At 35.5% G+C, this 19,235-nt stretch overlaps 3 protein-coding genes and 1 non-coding gene across 6 annotated transcripts; 3 read left to right on the top strand and 1 right to left on the bottom strand.

Annotated features, from left to right (window-relative positions):
• Window positions 1-813: 813 nt before the first annotated feature.
• LOC18037041 (DNA-repair protein XRCC1) lies at window positions 814-5,010 on the bottom strand. 2 transcript variants are annotated; one of them, XM_024180988.1, is made up of 8 exons: window positions 4,993-5,010; window positions 4,008-4,279; window positions 3,736-3,924; window positions 3,432-3,543; window positions 3,032-3,108; window positions 2,725-2,835; window positions 2,115-2,201; window positions 814-1,300 (listed from the first exon to the last, which is right to left on the bottom strand). In XM_024180988.1, exons 2-8 carry the CDS (start codon window positions 4,248-4,250, stop codon window positions 986-988), a joined length of 1,134 nt encoding a protein of 377 aa, XP_024036756.1. In that variant the 5' UTR covers window positions 4,251-4,279; window positions 4,993-5,010; the 3' UTR covers window positions 814-985. The 2 variants fall into 2 exon arrangements, with proteins under 2 accessions (XP_024036756.1, XP_006427094.1); XM_006427031.2 differs by lacking the exon at window positions 4,993-5,010 and adding an exon at window positions 4,408-4,978.
• A 175-nt stretch (window positions 5,011-5,185) lies between these two features.
• TRNAS-AGA lies at window positions 5,186-5,267 on the top strand. The gene has a single exon. It is a non-coding gene; the product is annotated as a tRNA-Ser (tRNA).
• A 130-nt stretch (window positions 5,268-5,397) lies between these two features.
• LOC18037113 (centromere protein C) lies at window positions 5,398-12,602 on the top strand. 2 transcript variants are annotated; one of them, XM_024180830.1, is made up of 14 exons: window positions 5,398-5,789; window positions 5,985-6,190; window positions 6,279-6,367; window positions 6,457-6,556; window positions 6,628-6,860; window positions 7,078-7,868; window positions 7,970-8,072; window positions 8,275-8,445; window positions 8,635-8,805; window positions 9,009-9,176; window positions 9,378-9,463; window positions 10,519-10,627; window positions 10,711-10,818; window positions 12,261-12,602. In XM_024180830.1, the coding sequence occupies exons 1-14, from the start codon at window positions 5,640-5,642 to the stop codon at window positions 12,386-12,388; spliced, it is 2,613 nt and encodes an 870-aa protein (XP_024036598.1). In that variant the 5' UTR covers window positions 5,398-5,639; the 3' UTR covers window positions 12,389-12,602. The 2 variants fall into 2 exon arrangements, with proteins under 2 accessions (XP_024036598.1, XP_006427091.1); XM_006427028.2 differs by having other exon boundaries at window positions 5,399-5,789; window positions 7,976-8,072.
• Window positions 12,603-13,581: 979 nt separating this feature from the next.
• Window positions 13,582-17,306, top strand: LOC18036536 (receptor kinase-like protein Xa21). Its single transcript, XM_006427027.1, has 4 exons — window positions 13,582-14,269; window positions 14,348-14,710; window positions 14,804-16,810; window positions 16,945-17,306. The coding sequence occupies exons 1-4, from the start codon at window positions 13,582-13,584 to the stop codon at window positions 17,304-17,306; spliced, it is 3,420 nt and encodes a 1,139-aa protein (XP_006427090.1).
• Window positions 17,307-19,235: the final 1,929 nt, after the last annotated feature.

The following is a 19,235-nucleotide window of genomic DNA, read 5'->3' as shown; positions in this document are numbered from 1 at the left end:
ATTTAATTATGAATTCCTACCTAGTGAAATCTATGGTCATCGTACATTCACTTTAATGCATTGTGTGCATCTCTATCTCAAATAAGGCATAATTTATGGCCTATGCAACCATTAGCATTTATTTCAAATTTAATGTACTTAAATTCAAGTGATCATTATTAATTTTGAAAGTTTTTGCATTTGTTCCAAAGAATCCATTATTATTATTTTGCTTGTTAAAATGGATTCAATACTCGTCACAGTTGTGTATTGATCTTCGTATCAAATTGATTGGTTTGTATTAGATAACAGTACAAACACACAAACACAAAAAATAAAATTTAATCATTTTACCACAATTAATGGTAAAATGCACACATAGATTATTATTATTATTTTTTATCATTAGATTTATTATTATTATTATTTTTGAAGAAAGATCAGCTTAACTTAGATCAGCATGGAATCCAAATTTGAAAACAAAATGGAGTAGGTATGGTTAAAAGGGAATGTAATGGTCTAAGTTGCAATCAAAGTTTATTCCATCTTTGTTTAGTTATACTATTAGTAATTGGTTTACTTTATCTCATAATCCCCTCAAAATTACATAGATAATTTTCAAACCATGTGCTTTGATTGAATAACAAAAGCATCTGATCACTTTTAATTCAAGCAAAGAACCTGTTGTTCCCACGGTAAATCAACCAACTTGTTAGCGAATACAAAGCCCTTTAAGTTTTCTTTCTCCTTCAACCTTAAAAAACAGGAGAAGCAATACGGAAGCCCAAAAATATAGAACACTTGAAACTAAAACTTTTCATTTGCTCCCAAAAATGACCTCGAGTGTAACCTGAACAACCTCTGAAATAGCTGACCGGTGACATTTTTGTATTTTTTTGCAAATCTATTGCAAATGCATGAAAAACATTCACTTACAATGAAGTTAGATCAGCATCAAAGCTCGTGTCGGCTATAAACAGAGATTCGGCCGTTATTAGTAAAAGTTTTAAGAAGTAATACTTTTGTAGGCAAGATCTATTTCTTCCTCTGTCATTTCAATTGTTTCTTCACTGTCATAACCAGCTGCATCACTTGAGGTCGCTTTGTTTCTTCCATCCTTGGCCCTTTGAGTAGTCTTTTCTCGAGTCTCATTGTCCAACTTGCCTAATTCCTCTTCGTATATTTTCTTGCAGGCCTTAGCCCGTTTGCAGAGATCTTTTTTTGAAGGTGAAGCTGGAACCTTTTTAGTGCCCTCAAGCTTAGCAAGCTCCTCGACCACACGAGGGACACATTGCCACTGCTCTGTTATTTGCTGAATATCCTGAGCATCAGATAAAAATAAAAGTAAATTTGATAGAAACAGCATGTCATTTGTAAAAGATATTATCCATTAAGCATTTTTTGCTACCTAAAGCGGTAACTGAAAAATGTTGTCTCTAAAGAAAAGGAGTGGGGATCTAGTTTAACTTCTGGCAAGTCTCATGTATGGGAATCAACATTAGAATCTATATAAAAATGTATTACACGGTGGTTTCAATGAGTCTATCACAACCAGACTTACTTTAGGTCAAGATGATCAACTAGTGAGCCGGTTGAACTCTAAGAAACTTAGCTATGTTATATGGGTAAGCATGATTACAGACTAAAATCAGTACTTCAGCACCAAACATTACAGAAAATAAGTTTCAAAAGACTACAGGCCTGCTAGCAGATAGTGTAAGCAACTCCTTGTGCATCTATTTTGAAAATAATATGTTGTCTCATGATAATGGAAAACACTACACTAATAATGGACAGAATAGCAATACAAGCACTAGGTAAACATTATGCACGCCGTACAAAAACTGTGAACATATTAGGTGCATCATATGTGAGGAACATCCTGCTCAGATGTCCATTGAAACAATGCTAATATAGTTATTAAATCACAGTAAAAAGGATCAATGATGTTGAAAGCTGATTGCATATTTCTTGCCAATTGTCAATAAGCAACAACTAACCGCTTTGGTTTAAATTGGATTGTGAAGAGGGAAAATATCCATGTTCACAGAAAGCATTCAATCTAAAAGGGGATAAATTACAGAGAACTTCCTGCACATTCAAAAGAGCATAACTCATTTATTAAAAAACTATACCTGATTCTGTTCAAGAGAATCTATGGCATCTTGCAAACAAGTTAGGATTCCTTCAGCAGCTATTTGTTTTATTTCACTTTGCTCCGGCTGTGAAGAAAGAAATAAATCAGATTGATGAAAAAGAAGAATTAGTCTCATACACTTATTAGGTATGCAAGATATCTCATGCAATTTAACACAATTCGACCAAAACAATGCTAAAAATAAATGAGAAAATCATTCTTCATATCCTATCTCATAGAAGTTTAAAAATGCTTTGTTCAAATGTCGATTTTCTTATAACAGACAGAAACGTACTATCAATATGACCAGAGCATGTTATAATTTTTTGGGAAAAGTTAAGAAATGCCAATCACCCTCTTGACTCTAGCCATGATATGGTCATGTTCAAAATTTAAAAATCATGGATACGAAAAAATTACGATGAACCAACTTCAACAAATTTGGACAAGCTCTCATTCAAACGATAGTTACATTTCTAAACTATCGTAAAATTTATGATAAAATATCAGAAAGAGACCGTACAAGAATCAAAAGATGAGCAAAAGAAATAGATTCTGTGAATGGATCAATTTCTCAGTAAATAAAAGTACCAGCAAGTGCTAATCACCTTTTCCTCTTGACTCTCTAGCCATGATATGGTCTTTTTCAAATCATCGGCAGCCCATTTCTTAAGTTCAGAGGGAGAAAATTTCTCTTTAGATGGATTAGAAGCCTTACTCTGCTCAACATATGACACATGAAATAGATCAAAATTGGTAAATAATGAGCAACTGCAAACACATTTGCGGCATGAATCCTTATAACTATGATAGATTCTTAAACTCAGGGAAGAGATTACTAATTTCATGCCACTATGATTAAAAGAAAGAGCTAAACAGATCTTCCCAAGCAAACATGTAAAATGAAATATTAACCTTGGAGGATGTGAAGGAAGCTGGCCTGGATGGCGATTGTTTTTCAACCTTCGGACATTTTCTAGGTGGGGATCCTTCTGCAAGCACTCTTTGAATTCAGAACATTGAGTTCAATGCAGACCAAAATGCTAAAAGGAAAATATATCAAAGCAAGACACATTGTCTGCAGTAATTGAACTTCAAGACGGGCTTTCAGCGTCTTGTGTAAAGGAACCAGGGTTGTTAAGTATATGGTTTTACGGGTTTTGATGGCAGTGTATAAAATTCAGCCTACAAAAAGTCAAGTAACCATTTTCATATAACACTGATTGAAAAAAAAAAAAATCGTACAAGGCTATATCATCAAGGTTATAGTCTCCACTCTGGATTTTATTTGTAATGTATGCCATACTTAGATTACCTTGGCTAGTTTTATGGGAAATATAGCCTTTCCGCCATGGCTTCCCCGCATGCATGAGGTAACTATCAATATCAACAAGCTTCTTCTGGTTATAACATTCTAATATCCATTCCTGAGGAATGCAAACAAGATTTAGGCATTTAAAGAATGCCAACAGACAAAAAGAAAGTAACCAAGACACAAAATGCCGCTGTTGATGATCTGTGACTTCCTTTCAAGAATTGATCAAAAACTGATATCTCACAAGTAATAAATTTCAAGTTTGCATAGACACCTACATCAAATTAAATAACAGAACACAGACCTTTGAAACAATTGTACCACAATCTGCCTCAACCTGCCGAAACTTTGGGGTATTTGGAAAAGCGCAAACCAAGAGTGTGCAATTTGAGTTCCAATCAGCTTGATAATTTGCTCCCATTTCAATAGCCCGAGACCTCAATGTACTTCTCTCCGGATTAACAAACCCAGATAATACAAAGACGACTCCTTCCTGTCCAAATAAAGATTACAATACCAGTTCCAATTTATAAAACTTCCACAGAAGAGCACACAAATTAGCAAATCTAACAATACCAGAAGTTTGGAAAAGTTGTTGGCACGCAAACTGGAAGCAAGGCTACTGCCATTATGTGCTTTATCACGCCCTTTAGCTTGCTTGGTTTTCTCATCTTTTTGGTACTCTTCATTTTCATCAGTATCAGTTGGTTTCTTTCCATGAGAGTTACTCTCATTCTCACTTGAAGTCATCCATGAAGGAAGATTTCGCTTTTGGGTCTTATTATTACCATTACCTGAACTTGTATTTGAATCAGACATATCAAACTCAGAGTTCAGTACACTTGTTCCTAAAAAGTACACCAAAGATGGTTATTGGACTAAGCTATGAATCAGAAATCTCCATCCCAATTTAACATTAACACAAAAACTCTATCTCAAAGGTACTTTAATTAAATTTCTGATGCAATAAACATACCATAAAGATCAGCATGGGTATTCCACCTATAATAAACTGAAAACATGCATGGTATGAACTAGAGTTAGTGCAATTTAACATGAAGCTTGCTCGTGCAAAATTATTAACTATAGCATTTGCAGTTTCAATTTCCAATTCCAAGATTCTGATTCCATGCTCCCAACACAGCAATAAATATAAATCCAATTACACATCTTCATTTCACTACTTTTTTTGAAATAAGTGCCAATTTTTTTTTTTTTAGAATATTCATTCTGAAAACACATTAGACACGGAATTAGAAAGCAGTTTAACTGCTTTCCAGAAACAATATTTGCTCTGCCAAAAGAGAAAAAAAAAAAAAAAACTACTTCACATTGACTCACCAATCCACTCCTGCACTTTCAATTATAAATTCCACAATAATCAATAATCATCAGCACTAGCAGGAAAATTACATTACGCGTTCAAATTATCAACGTAATAACACTAACAAATCATCAAAAGAACGAGTGAAAAAAAAAATTAAAATTCGAATCGCATGCATGTTTATCATTGACCTAATATCTGAAAAATAAGATTAATCTCCTCAGCTAAATTACTTACACCGTTAAACAACGAAATTTTTTTTTAAAAAAATTTGCCTGCCTTTCTTTTTTTTTTTTTTTCCCCTCCCCCTCTCTCTTAAGATTCGAATTTCGACGCAATTGTTTTAGAATTTGGGTTTTACGCTGATCACACTAAAGGAAGTCAGTGATATAAGATAAATTAATTTAGTAGGAACTTCCAAATCAGCCTCGTGGACGTGCCGGAGTGGTTATCGGGCATGACTAGAAATCATGTGGGCTCTGCCCGCGCAGGTTCGAATCCTGCCGTTCACGCTTTTCTTTCCGTTTAGTTTTAAGAAAGTAAGCCCTATTCAAACGATGCCGTTTTGTTCAGCCGTATTAAACGAAAGTTAAACTCTCGCTAAAACGAAACCCTTTCAGTTCTAAGAAAATAACTGTCCGGACGATGCCCTTTTTCCGGCTATTTTAAACTAAAATTAACTCTCGCTAAACGATGTCGTTTTAGCTGTTTTAAACGATTCGCACGACCAGTCTCCCAACCAGGGGGGAAAAAGTTACCACTCTTCTCATCGTCTCCCGCTCGCTCCCTCTTTTCGAATTCCACCGTTCTTCTCTCTCTCTCTCTCAAGAATTTTCTCAAACATTTGAAACTCTAAACTCTCAATTCGCCGAACCAAAAACTAAATGCCGACCCGGACCTCCAACCTGGATGATCCGCTGGAGGGCTTCTCGGGTCTAATGCTGTTTCCGCGAACCCTCGCGACGGTTGGTATCGCTCCTCGGCCGCTTGATCCCAACGATCTTCAAAGCGCCAGTAATTTGCTCAAATCAGTGGTACTTCTTTTTCATTTTTTTTTGTTTTTCTAATTTGATTTTGAAATTAATTTTAGCTCGACTTGTTAGGGTTGTGTTTAGTTGCTGTTAGTAGTAATTTTTACTTTAAGCTGAAAAAGGTACATTAGTCCGAGCGAAATCAATTTTAGTCAAGTTACAAGAAAGTGATTGTAGTTCAATTTTTCTGCATTTCAGCCCCTACAAAGTCCAAATGAGCTTTTAGAGCAGGGGAGAGCTATTGTACATAGTAGTTCAGGAATTTCTAGATGTGAAATTCCGAGCTCTGTAACTTTGAAGGACCAAAATAATGTTGCTGCTGCAAAGGTTACTGATAACCCCCAAGAACGAAGGCCTGGCTTAGGTCGTAAGCGGGCTCGGTTTTCTTTGAAGCCTAAGTCGAGGTATAAGCTTGTAGTTGGTGTCAAGTTTGTTTAGAAATAATTTGGATACTGAATATTAGTTGAATGATGATATGTCGCCATTTGACAGTCAGCCAACTGTGAAATTGGAACCTAGTTTCAACATTGATAAACTGAAAGACCCGGAAGAGTTCTTCATGGCTTATGAAAAATTTGAGAGTAAGTTTGCCTTTGTTTATACCTCCTAAAATTTCGCACTACCATAATTTTGTGGACTTAGTTTTCACCAGGTTTTAACTTTGGTGCAGATGCAAAAAGAGAAATAGAGAAACAGACTGGTGGTGTTACGGACTGGAGTAAGCTAAATCCATCCATGGCTCCACGACCTCGACGACAAGGAATATTGGGGTATTTTCAGCTTGTTTAATTTAGGAACTCTTTTTGGTTATAGAACATAGTGTAATAAAATCATTTCTCAGGAGGAGGTCAGTGACATACAAGCATCGCTATTCAAATGATATTTCCTCTCAAGAAATCTTTGAAAATGTTAAACACGAAAGAACCAAAGCAATTGTTGCATCGCAAGGAACCTTCGAAGAGAACATTCTTAGTGATTCTAATTATAATGTGCAAGAAGAAACAGCCCATGCAAGTGTTGGATCTCAAGAAATGGAGTTAGGTGATGCTGAATTACAAGAATCAGAATTAGTGGGTGAGTGAAAGAATTTAATGAATTTATTTATAGAAAAAAAGGTTGATCTGCTCACCTGAAACTGCTGTTCTCTCTCTCTCTGTCTGTCTCTTCCTTCTCGATGTTCTCCTATCACTCCTTCAACAGTTTAGCCTAATGTGCTATTTGATTTACTTATTTTGCCTGTTTGGACCTGATTATTTGATCCTTATGGCATGAGTAATGATAATATGTGTAGGTTCAGAAACAAAGAAAGAAAAGCGGGTTAGTGAACTTCTGGATGAATTGGTTACAGGCGAGGATGAGGAACTTGATGAGGATGGGGCAGTCGCTCTTTTACAGGAGCAATTGCAGATCAAACCCATTGTTCTGGGGAAATTATGCCTCCCTGACTTGCATGTTGCCCGAAGGATTGATTTGAAAGCCTCACGAGCAGATGTGCCAAAGCATAGAAATCCATTATCAGACATACAAAATCTGGTAAAAGGAATGAGCAGCAGAACACCAAAGAAGCGTAAGTCTGCTGAAAGTTCTGTTCATTGTCTTTCTTCTCCAACTCCACCGAGGAGTCCTCTAGGTTCCATAATAGCTTTGAAGAAGCACATCTTGCAGTCAAATTTGTCGCTTGATGCATTTTCTGCTCATGATATTGATCAGTCACCAGCAAGAAATGCTTCTCCTTTTGCAAATCCTGGAAAACAAATTGATGAGGTTAATATGGAAAAGGAGTTGACCATTTCTCCCAAGTTGAAGTCTCCAATGATAGAAGGAAATGGCATTGCAGATGTCGCTGCAAGTTTACCTGTGGTGGATATGGGAAATGCTACTTGTTCATCTGAAAAAACTGTAAATGATAATCTGAGTAGACTTGATTCTGGTGTTGATGTTGCCTCAAATGGATTTCTAGCTGATGTTGTGGATAGTGTTGGAGTCAGTTGTTTGCATAACAAGGTTGTAAGTGAGACTTCAGGTAGGCCTGTTGCTAATACAGGTGTTCAGACAAATGAACAGACAGAACTCAACGACAAGGTGATTTTTTCTTTTGAATTGGTTAATATTTTTCTTTTTTTTTTTAACTGTTTTGATTAAGTTGTGATACTGAATGTTATCCTGTGAGATGTCATGACAAGATACAGGTGAAAGATGTGCTGGAAGCTGTAGATCCTATACTAGAAGATCTCAACCTGGGGGACTCTACTGCCAAAAAATTGAAGAGCACTCAAAATGAATTGGGTAGGATTACTCTTCTTTGATTGAGCTTTATGAGAAACTCCTTTAGGTTTGGGGTGCAATTATTGAATACTCGAAAACGTATGTTAAAACCCTTAATTTTCCTTGACCCAATTCTTAGGAATATAGGGATTCCTTATGGCTCCATGGTAATTGCTTTCCCTGTGCTCATTTTTTTTTTTCCATTTGTGCTTTTCCTCCACAGATCCAGCAAGCCGAGATGTGGTTGAAGATTACACAATTGATGGGCCCTCTAAAACTGCAGATGCTGGTTCAGAAGGACTACAACAGCATAATGAGGTTAATTCTGTACAACCCGATCTCAGCATGGAGGACTCTACCGCAGAAAAATTGAACAGCACTCAAACTGAATTCGGTAGGACCATTCTTCTTAACCTTTATGAAATACTCCTGAGGGTTTGGGATGCAATTATTCAATAGTTTATAGCAAGCATTACAAGCCTTGATTTTACCTGTCGTGTGTACAGGGGATTCCTCATGGCTCCCAGGGAATTGCTTTCCCTGTGCTCTTTTTTTTTTTTAAATTCTTACTTTTCCTCTACAGATAAAACAAGCCATGATGTGGTTGAAGACCATGAAATTGATGGGCCCTCTAAGCCTGCAGTCACAGGTCCAGAAGGACTACAACAGCATAATGAGGTAAATTTTGTACAACCCGAGCTCAACATGGAGGACACTACCGCACAAAAATTGAACAGCACTCGAACTGAATTGGGTAGGATTATTCTTCTTTGCTTAACCTTTATGAGGTACTCTTGTGGGTTTGGAATGGAATTATTGAATAGTTTATAACATGCATTCCAACCCTTGATTTTACCCTCCACCCAATTCTCTGGGGTATAGGGCATTCCTTTCGGTTCCCTAGGGAATAACTTCTCCTGTTCTCAATTTCCTTCCATTCTTACTTTTCCCCAACAGATCAAACAAGCAGTGATGTGGCTGAAGACATTGCAACTGATGGGCCTGCAAAAACTGCAGACACTGGTCCTCAAGGACCTCATCATAATGAAGTTAATTCTGTACAACACGATCTCAACATGGAGGACTCTCCTGCCAAAACATTGAACAGCGCTCAAACTGTATTAGGTAAGATTATTCTTCTTTGCCTGAGGTTTATGAGATACTCTTGTGGGTTGGGATGCAATTATTCAATAATCAATAACCTGGATTACAACTCTTGATTTTACCCCCCACCCAATTCTGAGGAATCGAGGGGATTCTTTTTGGCTTCTAGGGATTCGCTTTTCCTGTTATCAATTTCGTTTTCATTCTTACTTTCCTCGACAGATCAAACAAGCCGAGATGTGGTTGACGACTGTACAATTGATGTACCTGCCAAAACTGCAGATGCTGGTCCACAACAGTATAATGAGGTAATTCCAATTGCTTGTAACTCTATGCTAACTGAAATAAAAGGGAAAGAAAAGCATAATCTAGCGTATAATTTGCCATCTTTTTGCATTTGACTATATTTTCCATTTTTCTGGTGTTTGGAATCTATCATTTGAGAGTTATACTATATTACAATTTCTGCAGTATTGACATGATATTTGGGTATTCAGGAATAAGAGCTTTGTAGCAGAGCTATGAATCTACAACCTTTTCTATTATTTATTTATTCCCAGTTTCACATATATGCTGCATAACATTATTAATTTATTGAGATAATATTGTTAATATTGCTTTAAAATTGACAAAACATATATATGAACAATTTTTAAATTAGTGAGTTGAAAAGCCAAAAAAAAAGAAAAAAGGTTCAATACTGCCTACTCTCCACTTTCTAGGATACATTTGCACTTGAACATTTCTAATTGTGGCTATAAAGACGACTACTGGGTAATGGATTGGGCAAAGTATAAATGAGTGAGGTGTGTATGTTTGCCATTTCATTCAGCATGTAGTCAGATTCTTGACCGCTGTTGGTTGTCATGATTTCAGGTTATAACTGGCAATAAGAAATCACTGATACTCTTGGGTAGTTTAACTAACGAATTTTTAATATATTGGTCATGGCTTGATCTAGAATGATATTCATGCACTAGCTAAAAGGTAATTACTGTCTGGACTGTCAGGTTGGTCAAGCAAATGGCTTGCTATGTAAACTGAATGAAGTAACTAAAACATTTAGAAAAAATACTGTATCTGGTTAATGGGTTTAATGTGACAAACGCCTACAATGCTGTTAAATGACTTGGAAGAGTATTTGACCAGTTGAGCATGATTGATTCAGTTGATTTTCTTAATAGCCATTGAGTATCTGGGCTAGTGTTTGAAAATAAATATGCTGTAAATTCTTATAGGAAATAGAAAGTTCAGTATGCTTTTAATGTTAATTTTTTTGGATATGTAGGTGCTGTCATTTGTGGTTTACAAACTTTAGAAGTGAAATAAAAATAAGTGAAAATTTCTTTTCATTTTGCTGCAGGAAGTTGAAAGATCAACCAGGGAGCCATCAGACAAGCGAAGTAAAATAATATCACATGCACGCATAAAAGGCAAACGTGAAGTTGCCACTCGTAGGCAAAGCCTTGCAGGTCTTTACTCACACTAGGTTTTAGAATGCATCACCAAAATTTGCAGTAGTATTTGAATAATTATTTATATTTTGTTTTTCTAGCTTCTGGTACATCATGGGAATCTGGAGTTAGAAGAAGCACCAGGATAAGGTCAAGACCCCTAGAATATTGGAAAGGAGAAAGATTTTTATATGGACGCGTACATGAGAGTAAGTATTTTCTCATGTGGAATTTGTTATAAAGTGACTGTATCTAGTATCAAAGGAGATACTTTTAGAAATTTGTTCCCTGAAATTAATAGATGACTCATGGTTAGAATGTTTTTGGTTTTCCTAAATGAAAATTTTATAGCAGTTTAGATGTCTCAAAGTCTTTATCATTTAAGGTTCCCATACTAAAGAACTCTGAGCTGGAAGCATTACGCTTTCCTAAGGAGTAGAGCTTATAACGCCCTTTTTAAACTCTTTGAGAAACCCCACTTGTCATCTTTATGTATCATTCTTTTTGAAATTGCAAAAAAGGACATAAAATTGCAATAGAATTTTAATTAAATTTCTCTATCATTTAGAATAAATTTTGTAAACATACTTTTTCATACTAAAATTATTGTTATCAGATAATTTATTTCTTCATTGTTTCAAAATTATTTTGATTTTATCAAAAAAAATAGTTATATCATATATTAGGATTGAAAATAATTCCGATACATGAGTTGTAAAGACATTTTAGTTTAAGTAAATTCATATTGGCCTTTTATGTAATCTTTACTAACAATAGAACTATGATTACAAAAATGGTGTGATACCAGGATGTTAAAGGGTTGTGAAAAGCATTACGCTTTCCTAAATCATAGTGACCAAACTGGTATTGACTAACCTAAAGCCATAAAGATATTTATTTGATTTTAAATTTCCATGCCATAAAGTTTTGTAGAAATTGGAAGTCATGCTTGCTTGTGGTACTCCGGAGAAACAAATCTTCGGGAGCTCCTTTAAGTGTTCTGTTTGCGGAGTCATGTCATATACTGATATATTTTTTGTTAAAAATGGAAGTGCATTCATCTTGTGTCTATAGAGTGTAGAATTTAATCATTTGTCAGCCATCTGTTCTGATGAATTGATGCTTGATCCAATTTTAAGGCCACGGGATCATTTTTGCTTGAAAGAATAAAGCTTATTATATTATCTTCAGAAGAAAATTGTAAACTAAAGTGCTTGCACACACATATAGATAGCAGACATTGGTGCTTTTATGAGTAAGTTTGTATAATTGCTGTGACCTAAATAACAGTTCATATTTATAACAAATAAGTTGTACCAGATAGATTTGCCATATTGCAAATGAATTTGTCAATGTTTGTAAAACAATTTTGTTTACCATGCACTTTACTTGGACTTGTCCATTGAAATATATTGATTGATTAGTAAGAGTTGGTTGGGCTGAAAAGTTGCTAAAGTGCTGAAAAGGTGTTTAAAATTTTAAAGAAGTGTAGTAAGTTTCTGGATGAGTTGCAAAAATTTTTGCAACATTTTTCTTTAGAGCCTCTTTTGTAAAAATCAATTACTATAGGAAGAAATACCACCAAGGAAGATGTCTTGATTTGATGTTCTGTCGTGAAGCAGATTGATCAGTGGCTTGTATTTTGTTACAGGTTTGACGACAGTAATAGGGATAAAGTATGAATCTCCAGGAAATGCAGATGGAAAACCTGGCATCAAAGTGAAGTCTTTCGTCTCTGATGAATACAAAGATTTAGTTGAACTAGCTGCTAGGTTTTGAGATAGTGATTCTGTGTCCGCGGCCGAGTGGAATACTTTAATGTACGAATTTGTGTAGTATCCTTTGCATGATCTCCATGCAACACTAGTTGTCTGATTCGGCATATTTAGTCAGCAACAAAGGGTTTACAAAGTAGGGAAATTTAAGGGTTATGGTTTGAGTTCTAAATTGAAAACATAGGCTTGTAATACCAACAACTTTTTATTTTTATGCACATAGATCGTTTTTACTTGCCTTGTGTCCCCATTTTATTCGGCTTTTGCTAAAATAATACAAAACAAATTCAAGCAAACTCTGTATTTCTTTTTCCTTTTCCCAATGCTTTGTGATGAGCTCGTCATTATTTTTAAGGCAGAGAGAATTCATCGCCTTATCCTTGAAAGTCTATAGAGGTCAAAGCCCCTCACATTTTCTTTTTGAAACTCTTCTCATTTTAAAAGATGTAAGAATTGAATTTTCACTTCATACACCTTTTAGATTTCCCAATCTTATCCTGATTATCTTTCTGCACCTGTTAACCTCTTTCATCTTTCATCTTTCATCTTCTTCATTTTTCTTAATGATGTCATTTCATGACCCTAAAGGCTAAAACTGAAAAATTAAAAAGTTACAACCTACACCATATAGTATTCACCAAGATGTTACTGCACAAACTTATTTTATTTGAGCAGCTTGAGACATACGCAATTGACTTTAAGGAACAGAGAATAAGTATAAAGCAATTCCTTAAAATGACTGCATGTAATTCTGGAGTGGAGTATTTGTCTTACGATCTCAATACAACATAAATTACACAGGTGAACGAATTAAATTGGGGATGACTAACAGCTGGTTTTATGAAATTTGATACCAAAAGACAAAACGATCACTTCATTTTTACAATTGAGAACTAATTAAATGGGAGAAGCGGGAATTCTCTGTAAGGTACAAATGGAATGATAATCATCGTTAAAATAAAAAACAGTCCAGCGATTAAGACGTTAATGAAACTATCTTTAAGACCAATTAACTAATACATAAACGTGGAAAATCTTGACTGAAGTCCTTGTTTAATTTTCTTCTTCTATTCTTTTGCTCACATATTTTCATTTTGCAGCTTCTTAGAAATTATGGGTTTCATTATTTATATATACTTATAGGCTTCAGCACCCTTGTGTCCTTGTGTAAATCTATACTCTCTCTCTCTGTCTCTCATGGAGCGAAGTGCCATTTTCTATTTCCATTATCTGCATATTTCCTTGGTTATAGCAGCAGCAAACAACATTAATACCACAGACCAACAAGCTCTTCTTGCTCTGAAAGCTCGTATAACTAGTGATCCTAGCAATCTTTTGGCCAAAAACTGGACCTCAATTACTTCTGTTTGCAGCTGGATAGGCATCACTTGCGATGTTAGTACCCACAGGGTCACAGCCTTAAATATTTCTTATTTTGGCCTCACAGGCACCATCTCTTCTCAAGTTGGAAATTTATCTTCACTTCAAACACTTGATCTCAGTCATAACCAGTTTTCGGGTACCATACCTTCTTCCATCTTCAGCATTTCTACACTGAAAATACTGATCTTGGGTGACAACCAGCTCTCCGGTTCTTTCCCGTCTTTCATTATTTCCAACATGTCTTCAATACGAGCTATTGATTGTAATTACAACAGTCTATCTGGTGAACTGCCTGCAAATATTTTCAGTTATCTTCCTTTCCTAAAATCCCTTGCCTTGTCCGCAAACAATTTTCATGGCCAAATACCATCAACTTTATCAAACTGCAAACAGCTGCAAATGTTATCTTTGTCGATCAATGATTTCACAGGAGCCATACCAAAAGAAATTGGCAACTTGACCAAGCTTACGGAGTTATATCTTGGCTATAACAAACTTCAAGGTAGGTGTATAAATGTCCACTATAATTCTAGCTGAATAGTGAAATCACTTACACATAAATTGCTTAATTAATACGCAGGAGAAATTCCTCAAGACCTGGGGAATCTTGCAGAATTAGAGTGGCTATCACTACCACAAAGCTTTTTAACAGGCACTATTCCATCATCCATCTTCAATCTTACTTCTTTATTGGAATTGGATTTTTCAAACAATAGCCTGACGGGTAGCTTCCGTGATGACTTGTGCCAACGTATTCCTCTTCTTCAAAGATTCTACATGACTAATAATCACTTCACTGGTTCAATACCACACAATTTGTGGCAATGTAAAGATCTTTCAGTTGTTTCATTGTCATTAAATCAACTCACCGGAAGCATACCCAGAGATATTGGGAACTTGACCTCTCTCAAGAAACTGTATCTTAGCTTTAACAACTTGATAGGTACGTACTTAGAAACCACTCTCCAATAGTTTAACCAAAATAAAGAGCGTGATATGATTTCGTAAGTGTTGCTTGTTGCTGACATGTTTACAGGCGAGATACCACATGAAATTGGTAATCTTCCTAATGTAGAGATTTTGGGGATTGATGAGAACCACCTTGTTGGTGATGTCCCAAATACAATCTTCAACATGTCAACTTTGAAAGCACTCAGCCTTTTGAATAATACTCTCTCAGGAAGCCTTCCATCATCAAGCAAAAACCTGATCGGACTTCCAAATATCGAGAGACTCAACTTGGGGCTCAATAACTTAAGCGGGAGAATTCCAGGTTTCATCTTCAATGCCTCTAAGCTCTTTCTTCTAGAGTTGACAGGTAACTCCTTCTCAGGGTTTATTCCCGACACACTTGTCAATTTAAGAAACCTAGAGCATCTTGGCTTAGGTTATAACTACTTGACATCTTCAACTCCCGAATTGAGCTTTCTCTCCTCTTTGGCAAATTCCAGCAGTTTAAAATACATAGTTTTGGCAGAAAATCCACTTAACGGCGTTCTTCCAAGTTCCATAGGTAGTCTTCCAATTACTCTGGAAGAAATCTACTTGCAGAACTGCAAAATCCGCGGTAACATTCCAAAAGAGATTGGCAATCTGGTCAACTTGATAACCTTACATTTAGGAAACAATCAATTGAGCGGATCAATTCCAATTACAGTCGGCCGACTAAATACACTCCAAGGTTTAGGCCTTGAAAATAATAAATTAGAAGGACCAATCCCAGATGATCTTTGTCAGTTGGTTAGGCTATCTGAGCTTCACGTGGACCACAACAAGCTTTCTGGACCAATCCCTGCATGCTTTGGTAATTTGAATTCTTTGAGGAATCTCTCTCTGGGTTCCAATGAGTTATCTTCTTTCATACCCTCTACTTTCTGGAACCTTAACAACATCTTGAGCTTTGACTTTTCATCAAATTCTTTGAATGGGTCTCTTCCATTAGACATTGGAAATATGAAAGTTGTGGTAGAAATAAATTTGTCAAGGAATTATTTAACCGGTGACATTCCAACCACAATCGGAGGCCTAACAAACCTGCAACTTCTTTCCTTAGAAAACAATAGATTACACGGCCCCATCCCTGAATCATTTGGTGCGTTGACAAGTTTGGAATCCTTGGATTTATCTGTTAATAACCTCTCCGGTGTTATTCCTATATCCTTAGAAAAACTCGTGTACCTCAAAGATCTAAATCTCTCTTTCAATAGATTAGAAGGAGAGATTCCTAGTGGAGGATCTTTTGCAAATTTCTCAGCACAATCATTTATGGGGAATGATTTGTTGTGCGGTTCACCTCATCTGCAAGTCCCATTGTGCAAAAGTAGCCCTCATCAAAAATCAAGCAAAAATGTTATTCTCCTAGGTGTGGTTTTACCTTTGAGTGTGTTCATAATAGCGATCTTACTAGCTCTTGGAATTGGGTTGATCACCAGATATCGTAAAGGAAACACAGAGCTATCAAATATTGAAGTAAATATGTCACCTCAAGCAATGTGGAGAAGATTCTCATACCGAGAACTTTTACTAGCAACAGATCACTTCAGTGAAAAAAGCCTGATTGGAATTGGAAGTTTTGGTACGGTTTACAAAGGCAGATTTCTAGATGGGATGGAGGTTGCAATAAAGGTGTTTCACTTGCAATTTGATGGAGCATTGAAAAGTTTTGATGCTGAATGTGAAGTGCTGAAAAGTGTACGTCATCGAAATCTCGTGAAAATCATCAGTAGTTGTTCAAATGGTAATTTTAAAGCACTGGTGTTAGAATATATGGCTAATGGATCCTTGGAGAAGTGTTTGTATTCAAGTAACCGCAGCTTGGATATTTTTCAGAGATTGAGCATAATGATTGATGTTGCATTAGCTCTGGAATATCTCCACTTTGGTTATTCAAATCCTGTGGTTCATTGTGACATAAAGCCTAGCAATATATTATTAGATGATGACATGGTTGCACATTTGAGTGATTTTGGCATTGCAAAGCTCTTGAATGGAGAGGAATCCATGAGAACACAAACACTCGGCACAATAGGTTATATGGCACCAGGTTTGTGGGTTGTTCTAAATTAATTTCTTTTTTTTTTCATTTAAAATTATATTATTGGTTTTGCCTAATCTTCTTATCAAAATATTATAATACTAATGATTCGTCTGTTAACAAAACTGATGTGTGATCTGTAGAGTATGGAAGAGAAGGACAAGTATCACCAAAAAGTGATGTGTACAGCTATGGCATTACTTTAATAGATATATTTACAAAGAAGAAACCCACATGCGAAATATTTTGTGAAGAGATGAGCTTAAAAAATTGGGTTAATGACTTGTTACCCATATCAGTGATGAATGTTGTTGACACAAATCTACTAACAAGAGAAGACAAATATTTTGCTGCAAAAGAACAATGTGTCTCATTTGTCTTGAGTTTGGCTATGAACTGTACAAGCGAAGCACCTGAAATGAGGATCAACACAAAAGAAATTGTAACCAGGCTCAAAAAGATTAGAGACGCATTGTTTGAGAATATTAAAATGGAGGGAGAATAAGTCTCTGTGTACATCAGTTGTAATTTTACTTATTTTAATCCTTATGTAATGAAAACTCCTTTCATTTGAGATGTAGTTTCTTCTCTGCTTATGGTAAATAGACTTATTTCAATACCTCACTTATTTTATTATAATCAAACCTGTATCATTTTTGTTTAGTTAATTAGCTTGTTATATGAGTGTTTTTTTCCCCTTTTTTACCTTGTGAGAGATATAAGTTAGGGTTAGGGTTGAAGTTTTTACTTCAACGCACTATAAGTTAAATTCAAAAACTGACCCTGATCACCCTCACCTGTCAACGACTTTTACCTTTTCATGCATCTTCTTCATTTTTCTTATTTATAATTATATACTTTCAATTTCATGACTCTAAACCCAAAATTAAGAAGATCAAACTACAGTACTAATGAGTGTTACCAAGATGTTACGACAAAAACATTTTTTTTTTCCTTCAAAAGATGACGCAAACGATTATGTCAGAAGCTTGTAGCATTCGTAATTGGGGTCCTTTTATGAAACTTTTATGAAATTACAATATTAGTAGTTGCATAAATATGTATTCTTAGATTTAATTAATAGTGGCATAAATTACAAATTCTACAAATTTGGTTTAAGCCTCTAAACGAGATTCGGACCACGACATTAAAATAAGAACAAGTTGTAGAGTTTATAATTCTATTGAGCCGGCAATCAACCATTGGGATGAGCATCCTTTCAAAAAGAGTACAAAAATCAAAATTATGCCATTCTCGTAGAGTTTATAATTCTATTGAGCCGGCAATCAACCATTGGGACGAGCATCCTTTCAAAAAGAGTACAAAAATCAAAATTATGCCATTCTCAAAAGTCAAAATTAATTTTAAAGCCGATCTTACTGAATTTAACTAGAGAAATGACATCTCCAAAGGCATAGCTTTGCATTCTGAATTTTTCTTCCTGTGATTTCCCGAAATTTACAATGAACAGTGTAATGGGCCAATCGTGGACAATACTGCAACTTCAATGTGTAGTTTGATCGCAAAACATTGGGTTTACACCCTTTAATATTATAGATAATCTCAGGATTTTAAGGACGCAGAGCATGAACTTGAAAACATCAGAACAGACGTGCAAGTGAGGGCCTACATACGAAGTGTGCAAATAAATGACTTAAAAAATTAGAATTTGGAAAGAAAAAGACAAGGATTGTTGAGTTGTATTTCACATTGGCTAATAAATGGAAGATACTTGGAGATAGGTCATTCCATCCAATAGATTAGTCTTTTGGGTTGGATACTTAAAAATCCTAGGTATTGAAAGTTTGAAAGAGCACATGGAATCTTGAAAGTTTGAAACTGTTTTCTAGCTGAAGGAGAATACATTATTGAAAGTTTGATACTTGCATGTCTACTAGAAAGGGTTGAATATTCTGAAGATTTTGTTAAGATACATAGCTTCTTGATTCATGATGTGGCTCTGGAGTTAGCCTCTGAAAACAGTAACAAGACTTGTGCAAAATCACGTTGGGTCATAAATTTTCCTAGTGCACTGGGTGTAAAAAATGTTCATGCACTGTACCACGATAAAGAGAATATGTAAAACCTTGATAAAGCTCAGTTGGTGTTCTGTCTTGTGATTGGATTGTTCCTTTGTACATTGACATGTATTTTGTTTTATATTCAGTAAACTTGAATCTCTATGGTGCTTTGCATATATCTTCAACATCTATCTTTGTTTTCAATTACAGAAGTTGCTAAATAAATTCATATTTGATTCTCTACTCAATTCCATGCGTATTTAGAAAATTAAGGTTCTTAGTCGCAAGAGGTATTTGTAATCTTAATGTTGATTTTTTTTTTCTGGAACCACTTTCTAGATAATCACTAATAAATGCGCTAATGAGCAAAATCTTTATTTGGTACTAATAAGATAACTACCAAAAAAAGAGAG

Source organism: Citrus clementina, unplaced genomic scaffold (assembly GCF_000493195.1).
Source record: "Citrus clementina cultivar Clemenules unplaced genomic scaffold, Citrus_clementina_v1.0 scaffold_7, whole genome shotgun sequence".
NCBI lineage: Eukaryota > Viridiplantae > Streptophyta > Magnoliopsida > Sapindales > Rutaceae > Citrus > Citrus x clementina.
This window is presented reverse-complemented; position numbering and strand designations above follow the sequence as displayed.

Coding starts and splice junctions, on each gene's coding strand:
- LOC18037041 (XM_006427031.2), bottom strand. CDS start 4,453: ATGTTTTCAGTTTATTATAGGTGGAATACCCATGCTGATCTTTATG. Junction 3,544..3,735: donor GTGGTACAATTGTTTCAAAG/GTCTGTGTTCTG, acceptor TGCATTCCTCAG/GAATGGATATTAGAATGTTA. Junction 1,301..2,114: donor ATTCTCTTGAACAGAATCAG/GTATAGTTTTTT, acceptor TCTGATGCTCAG/GATATTCAGCAAATAACAGA.
- LOC18037113 (XM_024180830.1), top strand. CDS start 5,640: ATGCCGACCCGGACCTCCAACCTGGATGATCCGCTGGAGGGCTTCTCG. Junction 6,368..6,456: donor GGCTTATGAAAAATTTGAGA/GTAAGTTTGCCT, acceptor ACTTTGGTGCAG/ATGCAAAAAGAGAAATAGAG. Junction 8,806..9,008: donor CAGCACTCGAACTGAATTGG/GTAGGATTATTC, acceptor TTTCCCCAACAG/ATCAAACAAGCAGTGATGTG.
- LOC18036536 (XM_006427027.1), top strand. CDS start 13,582: ATGGAGCGAAGTGCCATTTTCTATTTCCATTATCTGCATATTTCCTTG. Junction 14,270..14,347: donor TGGCTATAACAAACTTCAAG/GTAGGTGTATAA, acceptor ATTAATACGCAG/GAGAAATTCCTCAAGACCTG. Junction 14,711..14,803: donor TAGCTTTAACAACTTGATAG/GTACGTACTTAG, acceptor ACATGTTTACAG/GCGAGATACCACATGAAATT.